This window comes from Macrosteles quadrilineatus, unplaced genomic scaffold (genome assembly GCF_028750875.1).
Source record: "Macrosteles quadrilineatus isolate MER2022 unplaced genomic scaffold, UCM_ALF_1.0 Scaffold_2__2_contigs__length_208266976, whole genome shotgun sequence".
Classification (NCBI taxonomy): Eukaryota; Metazoa; Arthropoda; class Insecta; order Hemiptera; family Cicadellidae; genus Macrosteles; species Macrosteles quadrilineatus.
In genome coordinates, this window is record NW_026542595.1 from 133,487,802 (window position 1) to 133,512,631 (window position 24,830).

A 24,830-nucleotide genomic window follows, 5' to 3' on the forward strand; every position below is an offset into this window, starting at 1 on the left:
CAGTCTAAAAACCACTGGAAGATTTTTATCATAAAAAGAATTATAAACTATAAGAATTTTGAGTATTAAAATTTCCCCTGTGTAAAATATTAAAAACTCAAGGTTCAGTGTAGCCTTTACACGCAAATGTTTTATGTGAAAAACAAACATTATATAATGTGCGACACACAAATAAGACTCATTTCTATTATTTAAATCATACGTAATCTTATCGATTTTCAAAGTGCCAAATAGTTATCAGTTAACTAGTGAGTTATGTTTTAACACCTAACTCATCACATAGGCTAGGTTAACAGACTAAATGTTTATAAGAATATATTTTATAACACTGAAAATTAAAAGTGATAAAGACCATTAAAACAGTGAACTTAGGTAGGTAAGTAACATAACAAATAAAAATTTGTGTATACCTTATATTAGTTATGCTATTTGCCTTATGCTATTTGACTTAAACTAAGCATGGTTTGATTTGATTGTTAACCAATCTCTGATGATGGTTTATTTTTATTTACTGAATTATGTATTGACATAGCCTATTATGTAATGTTTAATGGCCAAATAAACAATTTGAATTTGAATTTGAATTTTTGAATTTAGTGTTCGGATCCTAATTTTTATAGGTTGAGCCTTATTGCATTTTGTATTTTTTTAATATAAGGTTGTTGAATAGTTTTTCACTGACAGACATTTTATTCGTTTGAAAAAAAATATTTAAATCATTTAAATAACAACTTAAAAAAAGTTGTGTTTCAAAAGTGACCACACTTTAATACTGTTTACTTATGTTACTTTGACTCAAAGTTAAAGTAAAATATTCAACTAAGAACTTAATTGTATATTTTATTTTTGTATAGTCTTCTTGCGTCCATTTATGAAGATGTTGATAAGAAAACGATTTAAAAGTAATAGAAATTACAAATTATACTTAAAATATAAAAACTAGTGTGTACTTCATTTGGAAACTACCCATATCTCGTGTAAGCTTAATAAATTAATAAAAAATAAGTGAATTATTGATAGATATGATACCTGCAGACCTAATAATACATTTGTTTATAATGATACATTTGATACATTTGTTTCCTAATTGTATGCTTTACCTCAATAACAATTGTTCAACACCTTCAAATTATTAGGGAATACTTTAGCTAAAGTAGGACTATTTCTGTCACAACTTCTCTTTTTCTTGGGGTGAACTAACCATGCGAAATCGGTAAGTAAATGTGTCAGAAATGACACAGTTACTCAGAATAAATTTAAGGTTTTATACCTCAAACTAACTCAAGTATATTTAAAATACCTCTGGAGTTGTCCAGTAATTTGTTTTTAAGGATTTTTAAAGGGTTTTCCGAAAACTGACAATAATTATTGATCAGTAGAACATAATTTTCATTAAATCAAACCCGAATTTTAAAAGTGAAGACACAGAAAATAACAAATCGTAAATAATTGGGACGTAAAAGTAATTCTGCTATACGCCTAGAAGGTAGTGGTTCTCTTACATATGACCCATTGGGCATTGACGGGATTCAAACCCGGGACCTTGGAGTCTAAACTCCGTGCTCTACTGACCAGCTCGAATTATAGTGACAGGCTATAGTCAACATCACTTTGAACTTTGAACAATCATTTTTTTTACAGTTTACAGACATGCCAGTGAATATCATACCGAGGGACCAATGGGGTGCCCTACCACCCCGGGTGATGGTAAACGCTCTACTCACGCCTGTACAGAATGTTTTCTGTATGAACACTCACTCCAAACCCTGCTTCGACCACCTGGTGTGTATGGGAACACTTAGACTGCTTCAGAGATCACACATGCAACGACAGAACCAGAGGGATATCAGATACAAGTAAGCACGTGTGGTACAGTAATGTTCACTATAGACATCCCAGAAACAAAAGAACCCTGGGCCTTTTCGAGCCGCGCAGGTTTGCGTTCAAACTAGAAAAAAGAGGGATCAGATTAATCTTCAACTTAAAATGCAGAGAGTCTTGTAGATCCGTTTTCGTAGAAATAATATGCTGACCTTCCCATCAATTTTCATTTTTGAATCCTTGTCATTCTTAAAAAAGAATTCAACAATGTTTCATTTTCACGAGTCATCTCACCACAGCTTCAATCTTAGAAATAAATTTGACCTACCTATTCCAAAATCCCGTACCACTTTTAATAAAAAATACCCCCGCCGCAGCAAACCTGCAGACTAAGCGAATTTCCACTACCTGATTGGATTTACACTAAAATGCCTCCATAAAAATAGCACATTTATTTCCTATTTAAATAGAATTAGTTTAACGAGTACTTAGGTTTGCTGCAACAGGGAGGGTAAAAAAGATTGTTTTATAAAATGATAATGGTAAATAAAAGTATTTTCCAAAATCGATCAAAATATGTTCATAAACAAGCAAACTACAACAGTTGACTTATTCTCCATAAGAATAACATGGGAATTTTAAAATTACAATTTTTTTTTATTTTCTCCATAACAATTAGGCGTATAATAACGCTTCAATATACTAAATTATTTGTTTTTTTAAGCTCTACAAAATGGTTTAAAAAGAAATTGTAAAATTGTGTGTTTTTAGGGTCAAAAATGGGAAAAACCTATTTTTACCCCATAAAACCCCCCATAAACCCCCGTTCCCATAGTCCGATCATGCTGGTTCGCGAACTCATTCAAGTTTATCCTGCCTTACACCCTCAAACCAAATTTTATTAAAATCGGACAAAAATTACTCAAGTTATCGTGCGGATGGACACACATATATATATATATCTCTATATATAGATATATAAAAATTTGAATGAATGGTGTTTTTGGCCTCTGGGGACATCAAAATGAAAAAGTAAATCGGTCCCGGGCTTAGGTCTTACCATGAGACCTACGGTAATAGCTACTTCCCTATAGGGAAATTCGCTAACAGTCATTCTGCATGTGTATCCATCTTTTCAATTCTCTTCCCAATTCAATCAAGGGCGAAAATAATTTAAAAAAAATTTAAGCATGGTTTGAGGGAATATTTAGTTGATAAGGAATTTTACAGTGTTTCTTCGTTTTTAAAATGTAAATAGTAAGTACCTCTTGAAGTTTGTATCTTTATTTTTATGGGTCTGATTTTATTTGTTTAGTTTTAGTGACTTTTGCCCTGTACATTTCTGTATTATTATGGCAATAAACGATTCTTATTCTTATTCTTATTCTTAAGGGTCGCTACACCTACCGGCGCGAACCACGTGATCTTTTCGTTTCTGCGCAGGTTATTTTGTTCTTGGGATGTCTATAGGTAGATTGGGAGCAGGTTGGGGCTTCGTCCATGAGGTTCTGGGTTAAAATCTCGCCTATCACTACTATCTTTTGTCATATTCCCACGACCCTCTAAGTCTAGGTAATATGTAAATGGTTCTTGCTGCTTTACGTTGGATGTTAAGGTGAAACATACAAACAATTACAAATTAAACTGGGTGGATTAAAATAAATATTTACAGTGTCCTAGTGTATCCTAGTTATAGTGTCCTTTGACCTTAATCTTCGAATTAGGTTGTAGACAAAGACTGGGGAGTTCTTTGCAAAAGTACGTACATAACATTTATCCAAGATTTGTTTTTGGGCCGTGGAGGTCATGAACCATGAAGCGTAACAACAACCGCTGTGTAACAATTGTTGACAGTGAAACACATTGTAAGCCATTATTCAAGAAACTTGGAATTTTAACTGTCACTTCTCTGTACATTTTAGATTGTTTACTGTATGTTAAAAATAATATTAGAGATTTCCCTACAAATGATTCAGTTCATAACCATTTTACCAGACAAAACACTTTTCTCCGTCCAAACCAATGTAATTTTATGACCACAATCAATAACTTTAGTGAATTTGGCAAAAGATTGTATAATATGTTACCTGCTCACATTAAATGTCTTGAAATACGACAATTTAAATTTACTATTAGAAAGATTTTGTATGATTTATGTGTGTATAAGGTAAAAGAATTTGTAAAACATATTAAGTAGGTTAATGGATATACTGTGATGAAATTGTATGACGTTGCTATACATGTATTTATAATGTTGATGGCAATAAATTGATTTGATTTGATTTAATTTGATTTGTAGCTTTTGAAATGATTCAAGTTCGTATCATTACTACTTCCTCCTATGGAGCTTTTGTTGTTTCCACCAGGAAATGGCTATTTTTTTGTTTTTTTTTATATCAAACATGTATTTAGTACCTCCAACCAAGCCTTTCGTTGTGAACAAATTCCTACATACCTATTTTCTCCATGAAAACAATTTTCAAACGGATTTTAATTTTTAATTCTTAAACTTAATGCAAAACAACAAAATTAATCGGTAAGTAATTTGTTTCTAGGCCGAATGGCACTGTAGGATCATTATGAAATCTGTTTTTTATACTCTGAAAAGATTTTGTCTTAGTTTTAGCTTTGACTATTGTACTTCAGTATCCAACAGTCAATGGTTTTAGGTAAAAGTAGACAAATCTTTCAGCTTTTGTAGGGTTTTATTGGTAAGTTTATTTATACCATTGAGTATGTTTATACTCTAATAAAAAATGTAACGGAGTCTGTCAGTATAAGTGCAATCATGTAAAAACTATGAGAAAACTATTTGTTCTTAGTAGACTAATCAGTTTTATTTCATATTGTAAATTTAAAAGAACTAAATTGTCCACTTTCGTTGCAAACGTCAGAACGAGTTCGGCGGACAATAAGCACGTTACAAATATAGACCACTTCCATTCAAAGTGCAGGTACTCTACTGGTACCCAGTAAATAATTGTGTAGCTAGTAACAAGGCTTTGTAGATTTAACTAACACTATTATCAGTTTCATAGTGGGCAGTGATGGCGATGTATACGAAGGCAGAGGATGGACATCTTCACCTCTTCTACCAAGAGAGCATTCCAGATTGAGCAACAAAAGTATCCTCATTGGATACATCGGTGACTTTACTGGTAAGAAAATTATTTTAACTTAAGGGGAGTCCGAGGTCCTATCTTTAGTAATGTTAACTAAATGTCATTTTTCTCAGGAGTTAGAACAGGTAGGATAGTGAAACTTGGTATACTTTTATATTAACTAATTAACTAGTGACAGACACAAGATTTTTCATTTAAAATTAAAAATAACTATTTTATGGGTTTGTATAGATTTTAAAAATATTTGTTTCAAAAATAAAATTTATTATTTTTTTTACATGCTTCTACTAAAGATATGATGAAATCCTTATGTCTGTGTTTATAATAAGTCACTAAGACTACATGGTAAAGATTTCACAGCTGGATGTATTACCAGTCCTGAAAAAAATGACATTAAAGTTCTAAAAAGTAAAGTTGCGGAAATCGGCAAGAAAAGCCTCCAAGGGTCAACCAAGGATCTACTAGTTTTACCTTTAAAACGTCACTGCAATGTTATGGAAAATATATTTTTTTATACATTTCTAGGTTAGTAATTAAAAATGTAAGTATACAATTTTTAAGAAAACATTCTGTGCTATAAAAAGGACATAAAAAGTAAAAATTGAAAAAAATTAAAAACATTTCTTTGACTCTCCTTAAAAGAGCATGGAGGAGCTGTCAAGCTTGCATTTAATTCTTAAAAAGTGATTACTGAATTATTTAAAAACGTAACGTTACAGTGGTGAATTCTAAGTGTCTGAAAGTACATAAATACGTCAAATAACTCTTGTAAATAACTCTCCATACAGAGGCATGGTTTTTTTATGGTACATAGCTGTACTCTGGTGCCCTTGAATGGCGTTCCTCTTTAGAGGCACGAAAACCCGAAAAGATCAAATGTCACACATAACTTGTTACGAAATGACCACTCATTAGGGGAAAAATTAGAAGCTGTATGTACGTTAAAGAATTGTAAGAAAGGAAATGGGATGAATGCTTGGGAAGAGGTGTATATTTATAAGGGAAAATGTAATTATAGAAAGGAACTAATTAATGATCAATTGATTTTTGACTCCAGTTGTACTTATAGAAGTTTCTTGTTGGGTACTTCTATATAAGGGACGCCATTTTAATTCTTGTCATTCGCCTATTGGGTCTGATGAGCGTCCAATCCAAATCGATCACCACTTTCTATCTTGTATATGTATTTACCGTCTTTTGAATAAACAGTGTAAGTGTAAATGCATTATTACAAGTGATATTTTACGTATTTATAATAACGGTATTATAGAAAAATGGCTCAAAATAAAATAAAAAATGGTCCTGGCTAAAAAAACTGTTTATCTTTGAATATAGTCAGTAACAAACCTATCATTTCATCTCATTCAACACTCCTTAACTCATCCATAATTTGACATCCTGGCGTGTTGACATCGTCAAAAATAAAATCTTATACAATATAATCTTATCAAATATAACCTTATCCAACATCATCTTATCCAACATCATCTTATCCAACATCATCTTATCCAACAGTCATGTTAGATGAAGCCATGATCATATGCATTTGAAATTTCGTATTGTTGCTTGGTTGTATCTTTACTCACTTAATTGTTTGTGCTTCAGCGGCAGATCTTCCTGCCAACATGTCACAGGCAGGATACGATCTCATAGAATACGGAATTCAGCAGGGCCACATCGCATCAGACTTCTTGTACTACGATATACTCACGAAACTTCACAGCCATGTGTGAAATATTATTTAGTTTTATTACTTGTTGTGGTATTTATAAGTTAAGATTAGTGTTAATGTTAATAAAATGTTTTGGCTTGTTCTGAATCGATATCGCAACCGAAACGGTTGAAATAAGCGTCTGAAATGTGGGTTTGGGACGATGGCTAAAGAATTCCTGTACAATATCTTAATTTTCTGCCGGATTATAAAGATTTTGTGAGCAGTGATCTATTTAATGATCATATATCTGAGAGTATGTCGATTTAGGTTCTGAAATCTAATCATTAACTGCATCACTATCATTTTAGATCAAACATTTTTTTATTTTTCAAATAATTAAAGAAAAAAGGTGTTTAAAAAGAACTAGTTATGATTATTTAATATTGACGGTATATAATGTCATTTTTTAACAAGTCAAAGTTAAATGTAATTCACGAATTCAAACAGATTTTGTTTTGTCTGGGAAACCCTAGACATGTTATTAATTACCAAAGGTGCCCTTTTTTAATAAATAAAAAAAATTTTAACAGCAAACTGATTAGTATTCTATTTTGTTATTTTAGTCACTAATAAAACCTAATAAATATATTTATTAATACAATATGCAGTATGAAGTGTGATTTAGTAACGCAATTCAATTATATTAAGATAAGCATATAGATTTTTAATAGATGGCATTATAGATTTTTAAATAATATTTTTAGCTATTTTCGTATTATTTATGAAAACGTTCAAAACAAATAACCAATCGATATTTTTTATTTCACTAACGTAGGCAAATCAAATGATTAACAAAACTGTACATAGTAAACTAACTTTCAACAAGGAAATGTTATATTTCGCCCTGTAAGAAGGTCCTAGGTGTGATTAACGTTTGACTTTTAAGGAGAGCAGCAAAAAAACATGATGAGGTAGGAACTAATGTTATAAAATCCCTGATGAGATCTATATAATGAGGTACAGTATGCACAGCTATCTTTGTACTTGTATCACAAATAAAACATGAAAACTAGAAGCTAAAACAAGCATACATGCAGGAGCTATTACTTTGCATAGCATAAGAAGGATTTTACTTCATTTAATAAAAAATATATTATTAATTTGCACTATTATTGACTTTTTCTACAGTAAATAGTACATGAATCATTTTGTAAAGTATGACCGTGGTTCATGTCCAGTTACGCAAGGAGTTAATTTCGATGAAATTAACAAAAATCTTTATTCAAGGTAGATTATGAAGTATGTGCCGTACTGTTATAGTCTTAACAATAAAAAGTAAAATAACGTGATGGTACAAAGGACTTAAAAAAATATAGCACTTAACCATTATCGAAAACCAAAACTTGCATGTGGTTGTGTTGCTAGCCTAGTGGTTAGCATCTCGGACTTCGGTGCGGGAGGGACGGGTTCAATCGGGGATTGAACACACAAACACATCCACCAAACTTTAATGGGTTTGGACCGCTTTCCCTTGAAAGTGTTCGAAATGACTTCGTAACAAAAATTGCCACTGGCGTAGATACGATAAAAAAGACCAGGATATTAAATCAATAAGAATGTTTAGCATTTGAAAATGTATGGAACTTTATTATCCAAAACCCAAAGGCTTAACCTGCTGTGCTATTAAAAAAATATCGAGTGTACCAACACATGACCTCTAAATGTGCATTAGGAACGTTCATGACCATTTCAAATAATCCTTGTAAAGGCAGTAAATAAACAAAGTGAGATGTAAAATAAAATACCGTTTTACAAACTAGTGACATGTTTCGAATTATTTAACCAAAACCTTTAGTAGCTAATAGAACGTGTTACTTGCAAAGTTTTTACGTAATATTTTAAATGGAAATTTGCAGGTGAATACATTTTTACTTGGGTTTATGTAAGTTGTTCATTAACATAGCTGTTATGTTTCAAATTAGCTCTAAATGCTATTTAAATTGTTACATGGAAACACAAATTGATGTCTTAGTTAATCAAAGTTTACATACCCCCTCCACAGCAAACCTGCGGACCAAGGGGATTTCAATTTAAACGAGTCATATATTATTACCCATTTAAATAACATCCGATTTAACAAGTATTTAGGTTTGCTGTTACGTGGAAGGTAAAAAGTATTTATGTCCAAATGTAAATAGTATACCTATAATAAAATGAATAAATTTACCAAAACAACATAAATCCATAAACAAGCAATCTACAGGAGTTTTCTTATTCTCCATGGGATTAACATGATCATTTTAAATGTACAGGTTTTCTTTCTGTAAATTTTAATTGTATAACAACACCATCTTTATATATATATATATATACTTATTTAATACGCAAGCAGGATTTTTGTGACAATTACTCCTCCGAAACTACTGAACCGATTGACATGTTTTTGGTGTCATTGGAAAGAGCAGAACGTGAAGTTGTGCAGGAAACTTTCTTTTTATCGAAATAATTTGAGAGTGAGGCCCTGGGACCCTTTAAAGTTTCGCATTTCTCCGACTTAGTTGAAATGAAATATTTACTATTTGAATTTGGGTTGGCGTAAATATTACAATGGAAAAAAGTGAGAGAGCCTGGATAAATTTATATAGTAAAAAAAAAACTAAATTAACACTGCGCTGCATTTCTTAGTAATCATTGAAAGAGGTGATTTGCAAACTATGGAAACATAGGAAAGTCATAGAACACCACCAAGGAGAAGAAATAGAAATAATGTTTTTTTTTTATTATTTATAATCGTTATTGTGGACAACCTAATGCGGCTATGAGTAAGGCTATTTGTAGAAAACACAGAAAAACAAGATCAGCTTTTGAAAAATGATAAGATATTTACAAGAAATTGTGATTATATCGATCTGTTATGTACATCATGAGTATTTACAAAATCTTTGAGTCGAATCTTTTAAAGTCATCAGAAATTATGACTGCGATTCGTTTTAAAATAAAGCCTGTAATACTTAGCAATTGCTCGAATTCGAGCAACAGGGACACTAGTTGTACAAAATTATTTGTTTCCTCAAAATGAAAATTATATATTTCCATGATTTAATGGTAAAAATTTGAAAAGCTTAATGTTTTTAAAAACGTCATAATCTTTATAAGTTAACACTCCGTTCCATATGACTCGATCTTGCTAGTTCGCTAACTCATTTAAGTTTATGCTGCCTTAAACCTGAGGAAGTTAAAAAGATTAAAAAAAATTAAAAACGTCTTTCAGCTGAGTTCTTGATTGATCTATACCCGAACTGTAAATGTTCCACAAAACTCTTAAGTAACTTTAGATGTCTATCAGTGGATGTTATAATTCATAAGCTATCACATCTGAACATTGTTCTGATAACAAAGCTTTATAGCCTGTGTTGAGTATAGCTACAAAATGAAGTTTAACAATACAAAAATAACATGAGCATTCAGTTAAAATAAACATGACAACAGGTAAGTAAAGTTTCATATTGACAAGGGAAATTTATAAGGCAGATTGTATTTTGTGACATAAATAATAATGGAACATACAGTCTAGTGTCAGTCCTAGTAAACGTTGATGTTCATTAGGATTTTTAAATTTGTGGAGACACGTATTTTATATAATCTCAAATGGTTGTTCAAACATGTTTCGAAGAAATAACGTCAATGAAGGTATAGTGCAGTCTTAGCAAACTTGAACACCTGGTTTGATTATTTTCTGTAATATAGCTGAATACACATCTTAATTCAAAAGAAAGTTTTGAGTATTATAAAAACTATATAACAAAAAATCTATTTGTAATGTTCAAGAAAATACTAAGTATTAACATTCAGAAATACCTAGTCGAGTCCTAGTATAACGATTCAAGGGCTAGAACATACATCACACTTAGTTAAAAAAATAAACAGCTGAATTTTGATAATTTCTCACAAACTAGGTTTTGAGCCCTTCTTTACAATCTCATGCAATTGTGTGCTGTATATTAGCAGTGTATTTTACAATGATTTTTTACAAGTCGTTAAGAGACCAACACAACTGAGCTACCAAAAGTTGTCAAAATGTATAATAAATGTTCGTAAATTATTTTCAAACTAGGTCAATATTTTATTGACGGGTTGTTTAGTGTGTTTTACGTTTCAGACACATCGGAAGAGTTTGCTATCATACCAAGGTTTGAATGGAGCGGAACTAAAATAGAACTGTACGAGACTAAAGATCTTCCTATAAGGCCGGCTACCATAGTATACGCCGCTTCTACACACACAGGGCCTTGCTTCGACCCCCTTTTCTGTGAAGGGACTCTGCGCTTCCTTCAGCATAAACACTTCTCCAGGTTCCCCACGGATATTAGATTCAAGTAAAGTAAGATGTTTTTAATTTTGTTATACAGTAATGAGGCATGGTGGAAGGAAAATAGGTGTGCTATTCCCGTCATATGCTGACGTCACCCAGATCGCAAACAAAAAATCAGCTGATTGTATTGCCATATAAGTATATATTTGTTTTGATTTGATTGTTATGGCTTTCATAATTTGTTAAATGGTAAAATGGTGTTTGCAATCTGAGTGACGTCAGCATATGACGATAATGCACACGTATGTATTTTCCTTCCACCATTTTAATGAGGTATTTTCATGATTTTTGAGGGTTTTTTATAGCAACTGGTGAATATATATACACACATACATAACCCGAAGGGAGTAAAGTAGGATTGGGTTTTAATCCCACAAATCAAAAATGATGGTGATAATGATGTAATCCCGATGCTCTGAGAAAATTCTCATGTTTGAATTTGTTTTTCTATTTTTTTTTTTTGTTTACCTCATTTGCTTTGTATATTAGCCAACGATGATGTTTTTCAACTAGTTCGAACGAAACAGGCAATTGTTTTCACACCATATAGGGGCTTACAAGTAATTGGTCTTTCTAATTACGGTGCAATCATTTATTAATGAGTAATTTTTAGTTTGTTTGACATTCAAAGATAATCCAATTAACAAATTGAAAATCTAATTTCGCAATTACGATTTTTTCACCACAATATTATGTTTTTAGCTGTATTACAAACGTTAATTTGTGGCTGAAAGTTACATTTTGCTGGCCATGTCAGCTGCGATCATATTTTGGGGACCGTAGACTTGTTTTTCGTCACCACTGCCTAGCAACTGTTTATTAAAATTTTTTTTATTATTCCTCAAATTATTTCTTCACATTACCTTAAAGTTGTAGTTTTGTTGTGTTAGTGTACATTATTATTGTGGCGAATAGTGCTAATAAGGGTATAATGTGGTGAAAAATAGCGTTCGTACCATGGCCCGAAATGGTTTTGCAGCTCTCGATCGTTTTAAGTTCTCGAGTTCGTCTCGAACTATCTCGAGCCGGCAAAACCTAATTTTCGGCCCTAGGTACGAAATATACTATTTCGTCATACTGCAGCAAAAACAGGCGTTTTTATACATGCGTTGCGTGTCTAGGGAGTAAAAAGCCTTTTTAGTCCCTAGGGAATAAAAATCAGCTATTGTAAACAGTTGTAAATTTCGTATGCAAGAATCGCATGGAACAATCGTAATATACGAAATAATTGAATCACTTACCAAACAGCTGCTTATTTACATTAGCAGAATTAAAGACAAGCTCATTCATTTTGAAGGGTTATTTAGAAAAATATTTTCGTTTCATAGCTTAGTTTGTGTAATTAATTATGTAATATATATATATTTTTTTCACAATTGTATTTACAATCTGTTCATTTTTTGAACATTCAGCAAATACAATAACAATTATTTATAAAACGTTAGTTAGTCTCTGTCCATTGGCAGATCTAACTTAAAAATATTTCAATGACAAAATAAATAAGTAAATAAACAGGGGAAAATTAAATTGTTCAAACAAAACGTGAGCTTAGGTCCAAGACATGAATCCTTTTCAGCCTGTATATACTGGTACTGTTGTCCAAAAGGTTTAGAGCCAGGTGATTGGGGTGATTTTTAAGCTTCTTTAGATATTTTGTACTAAATTTGGTTATTTCCTCTTCAACCGTCGGAATTCTACTGTCCTTGTGAAGGATATTGTTATTAACATACCACGGGGCTTGCAGGATGAACCTTAAAACTTTTGACTGAAATCGTTGGATGATGTTTATGTTCGACATACTGGACGTTCCCCACAGTTGGATTCCATAAGTCCAAATTGGCTTCAGGATTACTTTGTATAGTAATAATTTATTTGGAACTAGCTGTGTGCCCGTTCTACGCACGGGGATCTCATCATAGTCAGTTAAAACCTTCTTATATACTAAAGCACAGCAGTTGGTTTGCATATTTTCAGATATGCTGACAAAACTATTCCTTCGCAAATACAGTATCTGACAGTTTCAAGCCAAAACTAATGCTTCGCAATTAAATGTCACCCGGATCTTTTTGGTCCATATGTTAAATGCAATGATTAAACTAAAAAAACTGTATCAGCATTCTTGACACATACTTTCTCCCATAAGTTTGTCAACAACCTTTGGAAATGGGATTTGTACAATTTTGTTCAGAATTTAAAGGATTATAACATAATGGTTAAAGGTATTTAAGGTACTACCTCAAACTCATAATTTAACACTTTATTCGGGTTGACATTTTCATTTTCAAGGTGCTCTTGTCCTTTCCGTGAAATACTGAGAAATAAAGGACATTAATGCGTTACCAACAGACATACACACAAAAATACAGAACTTAATTAGGGAATTTGCTACGCTTTAAGCATAAAAAAGTACATATAAAATTAGTATTTGAAATCTTTGTTAATGTCATAAAATTTTATCATAACAATTTATATTTGCTATTGCTTGGACCGGAGATGACCCGAAATTCTGTCGAAATGCTATCTGAATCGGTTTGCTATATGAAATGAAGTACAGTAGGCCTACTATAGACGATTTAGATTGGTGATTTATAGTAAAAATTACCAAAATAGACCACGAACTATTGATACATAAACAACGTTCAAAGCGTTTGAACAATTCATGATGGTTTGCTGAATAAATGTTTTACTAAAATGCGTTATCGCTTAGCATAAACTAACAATTTGGAATCCAGACAGAAAAAGCAAAAAATATACAGTTAAGACATCAATAAATTGGATAGGCCTACGCCTGTAATAAATAAGGTGCAACACCACTAACTAATTTGTAAATTACTGTGATGTGTTGGTACGTAAAAATGATTCTTGCTGCTACCAATAATTAAAAGGAAAAGAACCAGTACCGTACCAAAAACAACGTTTACAGTTAAGAACTGTAGTGCATCCGACCAATTATATGCGTTAATCAAGGTTATTTATCTCTTGGTTTTGGATTTTCTCATAAAAAGTTATCGGCAATCAAAGTTATTTCCCATTAATTGCTTTATTTGTACACAACTCTTAATGTAAACTTATCGGTGTCAGTTTGAAAAAAAAACAACCTTATACAACATAACTTTCTGTTATTTAATAGATTACGTATTCTCTAAACAATGATTGCTGGTATATCTATTAACATTATAAGGAAATGTGACAAAAATTACACAACGTTGGGTTTTTGGACGTTTGTAATTTTATTTCTTAAGTACCTAGGTAGGCCGTGTATTCTATGGAAAAGTACCGGTATCAAGGATCGTTGTCGAAAAGGTTGTTATAAAAATAATTCTGTAAGAGTACGTACCCAAGAGATGGGCTATGGGCCTATTGGCTGTATGGTCCAGCGATTGCATCACACGGTGAGTAGGAACTATTAACTATATATAGTCAATGGTAGGAACAGAAAGTGACACATTGGAAAATCGAGCTTAGCATCATCCGTAAACCTCTGTTACAATCACCCTCTGCAGTTGTGATTTTTTACTTCACACTTTACACAACCGCCATTGAAGAGTCGTCAATGAGTGGAACCTTGTTTCTAAGCTATTGGTGACGATCATTAGTAAATTTAAGTTTGCCAGCCTTATAAAACACTGATTCAATATCTTCTTTCTGGTTATCAAAACTCAAGAACAATTTTATACACAAAGAATGTCTGGTTCCTGACCTGGATGATGCCTAGTTATTTAATTTACGATTACACTATATTATTCCACTTGCGATTAATTAAATCCGTTATGTCAGAAAAACGTTTTTAATCTCACTTGGATGGGATTTGCCTTCAAAACGTGATCGGAAATGGTTGCGGTGTTTGTAAACAACATTTGTAAACATTTCAGTGACAGCTAGAAAAAATAATCTTGATCCGAACAGCTGTTCGTTATTTCCTAGATGATTATGTGATAAAAATTGGACGAAAACTTGACAAAAATCGCACAAAACTTCATTTTTGAACGTCCGTAATTTTAATTACAAAGTAGTGAGGCCATATTTTAAAGGCTAAAAACACTCTCGCCAATCCAGTGAATACATTAAAATGACTTGGGTCTTGATAGGTACTCTCGTTTTCCTGGAGAAGATTGCGTAAAATGCCATCTTGAGTGTTGCAGAAAGACAGAAAGACAGACAGACAGACAGACAGAAATTTAGATGAGACTTGTTTCGGCTTCTTTAATGTATAAAACGTAAAAATAACCTAAAAATTTACGATTCTGAGCAATGTACAGACAAAACTCTAACTTTATTTATATAGATGGTCAATTTTGATTTACTATTTAGGAGCCAGGAAAGATTTTTAAATTTTAAATTTTGGTACATTCTTTTATTCCAGATATGGTTTTTCCATGTTAATCTTTTGTCAATCGTCATGCCGAGATATTTCACTTCGTGGGATTGCGGAATTTGGACATTATTTAAGGTTACAGGAGGGACGAAAAAATAGTTCATCACACGGGCAAAAGGTGTCTTTCTCATTTTCCGACCTCGGCTTCCCCTCGATAGCAAAACTTGAGCTCGGGTCGAAAAGATTCACTTTAGGCCCTATTGATGAAATATACTATTTTTTCCCGTTTGAAAGCCATACTTTTAATAAATTTAAGACATACAATTTATGCACCAAATGATTCTGTAAGTGAACAGAGCAAACTATGAATACGGTATAAAAAAATACGAAACCTACCTTAATTATTTAACCAATCTGCAAATTTGTTCTTCACATCTAAATGCAAATTGGTTCAACTATTGTGTTTTAGGATATTCACGAACGAAATTTGTTATAAAAACCTTGAGGTAAATTTTAAATCGTACCCTATAGCCATATATGTTTTTCAATTATCGTCAATGGTTTTATATTAACAACAGCTTTTACATTGTCCAGTTTCATGATTGGAGGGGATGGGAGGGTGTATGAAGGAAGGGGGTGGATGACCCCTCCCAGACTCGCCGCTTTTGCTGTCGCAGATGCAATGAGGAGCATCCTGATCGGTTTCGTTGGAATGTACAAAGGTGAGAATAATTAATCACTCGATGTAAAACCGAGAAATATATGTTTACTTTCTCTTTCCATACATAGTAACTGGAGAAAGTATTGTTACGTAAAATGTTGTCCAGTTTTGTACGTTTTACGGTTCAAAGGTTAGTGCAAGTTTTGGAATTTTCCTCTTAATTGAGCTTAGTTGAATAAAACAGAAAATTCAAAAATCATTAAAAACTAATTCTGGTAAAGCTTTTCTCCTAATACTTCTACATACAAACAAGAGTGTGTTCTGTCAAAGATTACATGTTGCCTCTAAAAGAATTTGGTCTTTGAACAGCTACTTAATTTTGTCAACAAAATATTAATGCCGTTACACACTAGTATAGTCAAAGAAGAATAAAACTATTTTCAATTTTGTGAATAGATTTTTCAAGTGATGACAAAACTGAAATAGCTATTAGTGTACACACGAGGGTTTTCCTAGCACCATAATTATTAACTTATTAAACACACAGATTAACTTTTTTGATGTGTATAAAATGTAATTTAGGTTATGTTTGCTGGTTAGTGTAGAAATTACAGTGAAATTAGCTGACAGTGAAATAAGGTGATTTGCGTACTGTTAACAGCGGAGGAAATGTGATCTTTTCCTTGCATTAGCAGGCAACGACAAGCTTGTCAGTTAAATATATCTAATTTATTTAGACTATTATAGCGACACAATTTAATACTATTACACCTATTATTTCAGAGGATCAGCTTCCTGATGAGATGTGTTCTGCAGCCAACAAACTGATTGAATACGGGAAGAGAAATAACTACATAGAACAAAACTGCCTTTATAAAAGCATCACAGATTTTACTGATAAAGTAGGCACCCCAAATCCTGCTGAAGCTAAGTTTGTCTTTTAAGCTAAGAAATGTTTAGTCACTTCCTATTTCATGAAAAACGATTCTACAGCTAAAGACGCTGCAGGAAATTTAAAATATTTGATTGTGCGTTCCGTAAGAGTTTACTTTTACGAGTAATGATAGTCAATTATGCAACAAACTAGTCTAAATATATATTATATTTGTAAATTACTTTATGATCATTCTATAGTCGATAGTAAAATAAAAATATATGAGGAAGTTGAGGAAGAATATAGTCAGACTTAATGTAAATCATCACTATCCATTTAATTTTCTCTGAGGGTCTTTTTCACCTTGATTTTACTTTAATATGAGAAAGATACTGTAATAGAATGTGAATATCTATGTGAATATCTATGTGAAAATTTATACAATAAAGAAGCTATGGAAAGTGTAAAAGTGGAAGTGACTAATTAATAAACTTCTAACTAAACCACGCTAAAGGAGTAAATATTTTCGATAACAGCTATTCATTAATGTGTTTTGGTAGCTTGATGGTTGGCGTCTTAAACTTTGGTCCAAACCGAGTGTACGATTCCTGTCACATCCAACGAAATTAGAGGATGTTGAATGGCTTTCCCATAGAAAATTGTTTTAAATAGCTACATTTTGTATTTCACTGGCACATACAATAAAAATCACTATAAAAAGTATTTAAACAGTATACTGCGAATAAAAAATGTTTTAATGCTACGCCTTAGTAATTTCGTTGTCTAAACAAACTAATTTTAATTTTAAAACTCCCTTAAATACACATGAGTGTGGAAATAGTAGTTTACGCAACGATCGCGTAAGTCTTAAATGCTAATAACGCGAGTTGCGTACACTAATTTACCTACTTAAGTTTTTTAATTACTAACTATCACTACTCATTACGTCTAAGAGAGGTTATGTTTTTGTTTATAACCTCTCATAGCCACTGATTCACTGATCGTGATGCAACGGACTCATTGTACCGACCACTCACATAATTGTATAATCAATTAAATTTACCTTTACAGCTGATAAGTTGATTTTAGAAGCATTGCAAATTTACTTCTTTTTTCTCAAAGTAAGTCAACAATACTGTTGAGTGAACCTTTTTATTAATTCTAAGAACTGAATTGAAAATGCTAGTTAAAAAAACAATCGTAGGTAATAATATATTTCATAAAAAGATTAGAAAGTGAGTCATCACATACTTAGGACCATGTTTAAGGTGCAAGATTTATGGAGCACTTTAAATGGTCAAGAATGTGTATACTTTGAACACTACCTTTCACTACACTACAAAGAATATTATTTCCTAATTAAAACAGGCATTCTATATTTCTTTATTGCATTTAGGAACATTACAAAACGCATAGTAGTTTTAGGTTATGTCTTCAATTTAAATTTAACATTTACTTTGGTGGATGAAAATTGAAATATTTGACAAAATATAACAAATCTTTGTTTGTTCACGTCGGCAAAATCCAAATAAGATAGTAAACATTACTTTCGCATTGTAAACATGCTTTTTCCAATGTAAACGATGTAATTATGAATATTTTTTTATAAAACCTTGTATCTTAACAAATGGTAAAACGAGATAGGATAAAAAAGGAAATGTATGCAGAGTATAGTAATCATTAAAACTATCAAAAAACCAAAAATAGCCACATTAATAAATAACCCTCTCAATTATTAATAAATGACACAGAGACTATAATATAATTTTATAGTTATTGTAATGTCGGTGAACAAAACAATAAATATCTGCTTGGGTGAATAAATGTACATTATCTGAACCTTATCCTGTTATCGATTTTATCAAGGAAATCAAGAACTATAACACGTTCCGATTAGATAGCTAAGTAACTACCATCTACAATTCATCATTGTAGATGGCGTATTTATAACATTTCAGATTGTTGTAATGGCTCAATGCTCTAAAACTTACACAGAAATATTAGAAAAAATGTGAATGTAATCTGAACAAGACAATTTACGTGACAATGCAGGAGAGGTTTCAGAAGATTGGTGCATTGATTTGAGTTGAAAAGTTGATTGTATCCATCAATATATGAGTGGTATGTATTACAAACATTGATCTAAATACAAACTGAATAACATTCCAAAATTTTATTTTCGCCCTATAATAGTATATTCAGAAAGTAATGTTTTTGCACTAATACTCGAGTTTTTGGTGGAAAAATTCGTTGTGCCACCCCCCCCCCCTTAACTAAAAAAGCGGGGTTTAGAAAAAAATCAGTGTGAGTGTGTGTGTAGATGTGTACTGTGTACAGAGCTACAAACTACACCACTGTGGTCCGATTTTGACGTGATTCGGTATGTGTGTGTGTCCTAACCCATAGCATCTCCAGGATGTTTCATTTTTGTAAAAATTAATTTTTAATGTTTTCCAATTAAACCCATACAATAACAGAAAAATCGAGTATTCACAAAAGCAGTATATGATTTTGATTAAAATCTAGTATTTTATGGCCCTTTTATAAAGAAAATGGTACATCTCCCAATGCAGTAATATTTACAATTACTGTTAAAAATTATTAAAATTGCTACGATTTCCCACATAAAATATCATAGTTACTCCCAAAGCTTGCCCTTGGTTAAGCTTGTTGACAATCTAATTGTATAAAATAGTTGTCAGATTGTTGATACCGTTTAAGTAAGTTTGTGAAAAGAGTCTACTAATCAATGTTCTGCAAGGTTTGTTCAGCCAGTTTGTATGTGTACTACAAATTTGGTGGGCATGTGAGTTGACCAACAATCAAATTAGGATCTTAATTTTAAAAATAGTTCAAAAGTGAGTAATCTCTTTTCAACCCATTGTAATCCCAAAATTTACGAGTCAAGCAAGAACTATTGGTCAACTTCGTGGTCACCAACGTATTTGAGAGTACAAAAATATATAAGTGGTGAAGACATTTAATCTAAAGATTATCTAATACATTTTTAGACCTACGTATGTGGCCAGATAAGTTTGTGTACGTAGGTATAACATAATAACTTAAGGAAAATAGTGTTAGATTCAGTAGGCCTGAGAATATCCTATATATAATAGGCAAGTCTTGAAAACATTTTTTCTCTTGTTTGAATCACAGAACAATCTGCGCATACTGTAGTTCGAAGCAATATTAAAACCTTTGCTATATTTATATTAGTAGGCAAGCATGTTTCTTGAAACCCGTTTTTCTCAGCTTATGTGCATCGCAGAGAAAATCTACGCACACTGTTAGAAATATATTTTCCTGTAGATGTGCAGAATCTGCTTATAAATTAAAACAGGCTCAAAAATAAGCACAAAAATGAATTTTAAATTAAAAAAAGAATAACATAGTTCTAATGGGTTGCCATGATGGTGACGAAATACAAGATAATCAAAACAAATGGAAGAAATTCCAAAAACATGTTTTTTATTTACAATGTTGGGTGAAATTAGAGAAGTGTGTTATTACCGCAATACATATTTTCGGTCGAGGTTTCGATCACTGGACAACCTTAGTTTTATTTTAATCCACCCCTAATTTATTGACAGTACTATTAAAAATTCGCGACCTCTTTTTTACCACCAAAAAGCATAACAAAAACTATAAATATTTCACGAGAACACAAACTTTTACTCAAAATCCGTAGAACCTGTAATTTACGTCCTTGTCAATTTCTTCCAGGATTTCGTGATGGACCTAAACATTATAACACGGGAGTCATGGGGAGCCGCCAACGAGATGGAACCGGGGAAGGAACTAAAACACCCTGCGATGTACATTTTCACAATGTCCATCAACAGAAATCCGTGTGATACAGTGTCGGATTGTGCTGCCGAGATACAGTCAACTCAGGCATACCATGTGTACGGGCAGAGCCAGCCTGACATTAGGCACAAGTAAGTGTTAGACACGAGGACAGGATTGGGTCAAATAATTATGTGTTACTAGCCTAGTGGTTAGCGCCTTGGACTTCGGTGCGGAAGGGACGGGTTCTCGGTCCGGGCTTATCCCAACTACGCGCGGTGGTCAGACAACTGTCCGAACCTTCTGTCCAACTCCGCGGTAGTCCCTTTGAGACCCTCGCGGCACATGTCCAACTGTCCAACTCCGGGCGGTGTTTATATGTCCCAAAGTCTTAGTTAATACATGATCATTAACCTAACTTAACCTTACCAACCTAACCTTTAACACTAACCTAACCTAACCTCCTACATGAATAAAGAAGCTACGAAAAAGTGTAACATAACTTTTAGGAGTTTGACTATAAACTAAAACCACCGCGCGGAGTTGGACTGGATCTTTCGGGGGTCATAAAACTATTCATCCAAAATCTAACCACCGCGAGTAGTTGGACTGTCCCCCTCGGGACATGCACAAACTTTGATTCCCTTACAAGCATTTAATCTCACGTTGACTTAAATCAAAATTCCACTGGTGTAGAAAAATAGTTGAGAAAGAGATATAGGCGTTACTTATAAATGCGTTACTTTTAACACTGATCTTAAACACATTTTCGGATCAGCAAATTTCAAAGCAAACCTGACCATGACTATTCTTTCAAAGCAAAGTCTGTGACTTTGTAAATTCTTTCTTAGCAGGACATTAGAGTTGCATTCTTTTTTATCCGTGCATTTCAACGTAATGCACTTTCTAAGCAACGCTGTGCGGCGTTGTGAAAAGCTCTAGTATGTTAGATTTGAGTGGTTGAAATTTATCAGACTTATATGGGTGTCCAAAGAAAATATAGCTGAAATATGTGTTTGATACATTTTTATCGTACCAAATAATTAATTTTACTTGGAATAGCTTTTGAAAGATTTATTTCCCGACAAACTTAAAACATATCTTACTGTACTATTCTGTAAGCAGAGGAGTTTACAGTGTGCAGGTTTATATACTTTTTTATTTTATTGTTTTTTTAATCGTTTTATTTTCAGTTTTATAGTGACGTCAAGTGGGGTGGTTTTTGAAGGACGTGGATGGTACATTCAACCCCTTTTACCCCATAAATTTAGAACCATCAACCCAGAGAGCATTTTAATAGGTTACCATGGAGGTGGACTAACAGGTAAATATTTGAAATATACAGGATAGCAAACAATATAAAAACAAAATGTACGTTTTTATAGACTGGGTGTGTTGGTAGTGGTTAGCGTCTCGGAATTCCCGGTACATCCACAAATTTAAATGGGTTTCACCTACTTTCCCCTAAAAGCGTTTGATTTGACTTAATTATAAAAAATTCTATTGGATTAGAAACAATAAAAAAAAACTAATAGAGGACATCGATTTAAATATATTTGTAAAATTTAAGATTCACAGCTTTAGTAAAAATAAATAAGTTTGATTAAGATTGAAATCATCAAAACATTAACACTTATTTATGAATCTATTATTCTAAATATTTTAGAAGATTGAAATAGTCTTGGTTAAATGAATATGTATTAGAGTGTAATATGAAGAAATACACCTTTTTTAACGTTTATCAACTAAATTATATTTTTTGTTTTGTAGGTGTAACCTACAAATTGATTTTGCATTAGAACATTTTAAAGTCTATTAACAATATTTAGTTCGAATATTTTATCACGTTGATAAATTTACAGGGAATATGTAATTATCAACCTAATTTAAGTGAAGGCCTACACAAATAAGTTTCTAAAGACTGGCCATGGAGTTTTAATTTTTACAACCAACAAATGAAGTTTTATTGCCTTACATTTTTCCTTCAACGATAAAAAGGTAATCGAAATTTCTTTCATTTATCTTTTTGTTTTCAGCGGACACGATGCCCAAGAAAATGGCCAGGGCTGGTCAGCTTTTAGTTGAGTATGGCGTAAAGAACGGATTTATTTCAAAATTCTTTCTCTATAATGATCAAATGACTTACCAATCACGAGCAAAAGAAATGCGTGAAACACATAGACTCGAACGAACTGCAAATAGACGGAATATATATAACTAAAAGTATTTATTGTGAAAATAGGTGTAGTGTAGTGGAACGAGAGGACCACTCTGTACATAAACTATAGATTTTATCCCAAAATATGTCTAATATTTAATATGTTTTTAGTAAACATGAAAACCCAAACAATTTCCTTTTTTACCCGATAACTTTGTTTTGATAAATCCATTTTTTTTACTAACATGAGTATGCAACTTATTAAAATGAGCCATATTAAGCTATATAGATTTACTAGATAAACATTTACCAAGCAGATGTAATAAAAGATTTTTGTAATGCTGCAGTGAAAACTGATATCGAAACATGCATTTAGTGGGTCAATGAGATAACCATAAATTAATTGCTGTTAAAAATTAGTTCTGGTTGCTACATCGTACATTGTATAGCTTATAAAATATATTTGTGTTTGTAAAACAATACGAGAGGAAGATTTACTTTTAACATATACTATAATAGCTATTTGTGTACTAAGAGCGCAAATTACGTCACTGCCGCATCAGAAATGTAGATGGCCACAAGAAACTTTAGCTGAACCTTTGACTGAACGTATACATTTCGAGAGCGGCAATGACTGTTTGTGCTAGTAATTCAAACATGGTTTCCTACCTCCATAATTAACTTATAATACACTACATTTACTTTTTAGTTGTATATAAGATGGCATTAAGGTTTGGTATCTTTGATTTTTTTAGGTTATGTTATTCGCTTAACGTGTTGTAGTGTTTTATAGAACAGTGAAATCAGCTGATTTAATTATTAAGCGAGCGGGAATGGTCACTCCCGGTTAAGAGCGTAAATGAGTTTTTTGCGTACTGTTTACAGGTGTGGCAATATGGTAATTTCCATGCAGTGGTGAGAAAATTAATTTTTCGTCATACTGCAGCAAAAAAGACATTTTTAATACATGCGTTGCGGGTCTAAAGTATGATTATTACTCCACCCTAGGCAGTAAAGGTGAGCTGTTGTAAACACTTGTAAATTAATATGATTGTAGGCAATCGCATTGATTGAAATTATTTATCGATTGCTTTATTAGGTAAGACCTATTGTTGCATTCTTGTCAATAGATGGTATAAAATGCACTGTAAGACAATCGTAAAAGATTCGTACCACTTACAAAACAGGTGTTTATTTACATTAGCGAAATTGCAAAAAAGATGGATTCGTTTAAGGAGGTTATCTTTACAAGGGAAGTATCTTCGTTTTCAAGCTTAGTTTGTAAATTAATGATGCAAAATGATGAAAAGTATAGTTCATCACACGGACAAAAGGTGTCTTTTAACCCTCGCTCATTTTCCGACCTTGGCTTCGCCTTTGGTTGCGAAACTTAAGCTTGGGTCGAAAAGAGTCCCTTTAAGCCCTAGTTATGAAATATACTATAAAGAAATATAATTTTTACATAGCGAAAGAGTGGTGGATTATAACGTAAAATATAGTGCCACAAGGACTAACTGAAGAAGTACGGTTGTATGTATGCAGTAAGAGGTTAGACTCCAAACAATATTAGTTCAGTCAACTAATATAGAAATAAAATATCTCATTGTTGTTTCAGATGAATACTGATTAAAGTCCAATGTACCGGTATGTACTTGTTGTACTGCGTGTAATATATAAGAGTATTAGGGGTTTTATTTTAGTTTTTAATCAAAGAGTATAAGGTATTATCAAAGAACACGAATAATTCGCTAAATGTTAAGTATATTTTAAGAAATGACTACAAAACCACCATCAAATATGACATATTAAAATACCCCTATCACAGAAAACCTGCATACTGAACGGATTTTAATCGATCTAATTAAATTAGGCTACTAAAATATTTCCATAAAAAGTCAGATGTATTCCCTATTTAAATAACAGTAGATTAATTGAGCTCGTAGCCTACGTTTGATGCAAAGTTAATAACATGTGTTTTTTTAACTTATAGTTAACTTGGTCAATTTACTAAGTTTGACCAAGATTGGAAAACATCAGAAGTACAATAACGCTCCAATATACTGAGTT

The 24,830-nt window shown here is 32.3% G+C and overlaps 3 protein-coding genes across 6 annotated transcripts; all 3 read left to right on the top strand.

Annotated features, from left to right (window-relative positions):
- The first annotated feature begins 263 nt into the window (after positions 1 to 263).
- On the top strand, positions 264 to 7,181 carry LOC128987723 (peptidoglycan-recognition protein SB2-like). 2 transcript variants are annotated; one of them, XM_054408721.1, is made up of 4 exons: positions 264 to 376; positions 1,642 to 1,856; positions 4,852 to 4,979; positions 6,549 to 7,181. In XM_054408721.1, the coding sequence occupies exons 2-4, from the start codon at positions 1,651 to 1,653 to the stop codon at positions 6,674 to 6,676; spliced, it is 462 nt and encodes a 153-aa protein (XP_054264696.1). In that variant the 5' UTR covers positions 264 to 376; positions 1,642 to 1,650; the 3' UTR covers positions 6,677 to 7,181. The 2 variants fall into 2 exon arrangements, with proteins under 2 accessions (XP_054264696.1, XP_054264697.1); XM_054408722.1 differs by having other exon boundaries at positions 264 to 372.
- Positions 7,182 to 9,991: 2,810 nt separating this feature from the next.
- LOC128987357 (peptidoglycan-recognition protein 3-like) lies at positions 9,992 to 17,288 on the top strand. Of its 3 annotated transcripts, none has more exons than XR_008490232.1 (4): positions 9,992 to 10,086; positions 10,757 to 10,978; positions 15,879 to 16,006; positions 16,729 to 17,288. XR_008490232.1 is itself a non-coding variant. In XM_054408160.1 (4 exons), the coding sequence occupies exons 1-4, from the start codon at positions 10,077 to 10,079 to the stop codon at positions 16,887 to 16,889; spliced, it is 516 nt and encodes a 171-aa protein (XP_054264135.1). In that variant the 5' UTR covers positions 9,992 to 10,076; the 3' UTR covers positions 16,890 to 17,288. The 3 variants fall into 3 exon arrangements, 2 of the variants coding, with proteins under 2 accessions (XP_054264135.1, XP_054264134.1); XM_054408160.1 differs by having other exon boundaries at positions 10,757 to 10,973; XM_054408159.1 differs by lacking the exon at positions 9,992 to 10,086 and adding an exon at positions 10,206 to 10,287 and having other exon boundaries at positions 10,757 to 10,973.
- A 1,450-nt stretch (positions 17,289 to 18,738) lies between these two features.
- LOC128988033 (peptidoglycan recognition protein 1-like) lies at positions 18,739 to 23,162 on the top strand. Its single transcript, XM_054409207.1, has 4 exons — positions 18,739 to 18,940; positions 20,543 to 20,757; positions 21,799 to 21,929; positions 22,642 to 23,162. The coding sequence occupies exons 2-4, from the start codon at positions 20,552 to 20,554 to the stop codon at positions 22,824 to 22,826; spliced, it is 522 nt and encodes a 173-aa protein (XP_054265182.1). The 5' UTR covers positions 18,739 to 18,940; positions 20,543 to 20,551; the 3' UTR covers positions 22,827 to 23,162.
- The last annotated feature ends 1,668 nt before the right edge of the window (positions 23,163 to 24,830 follow it).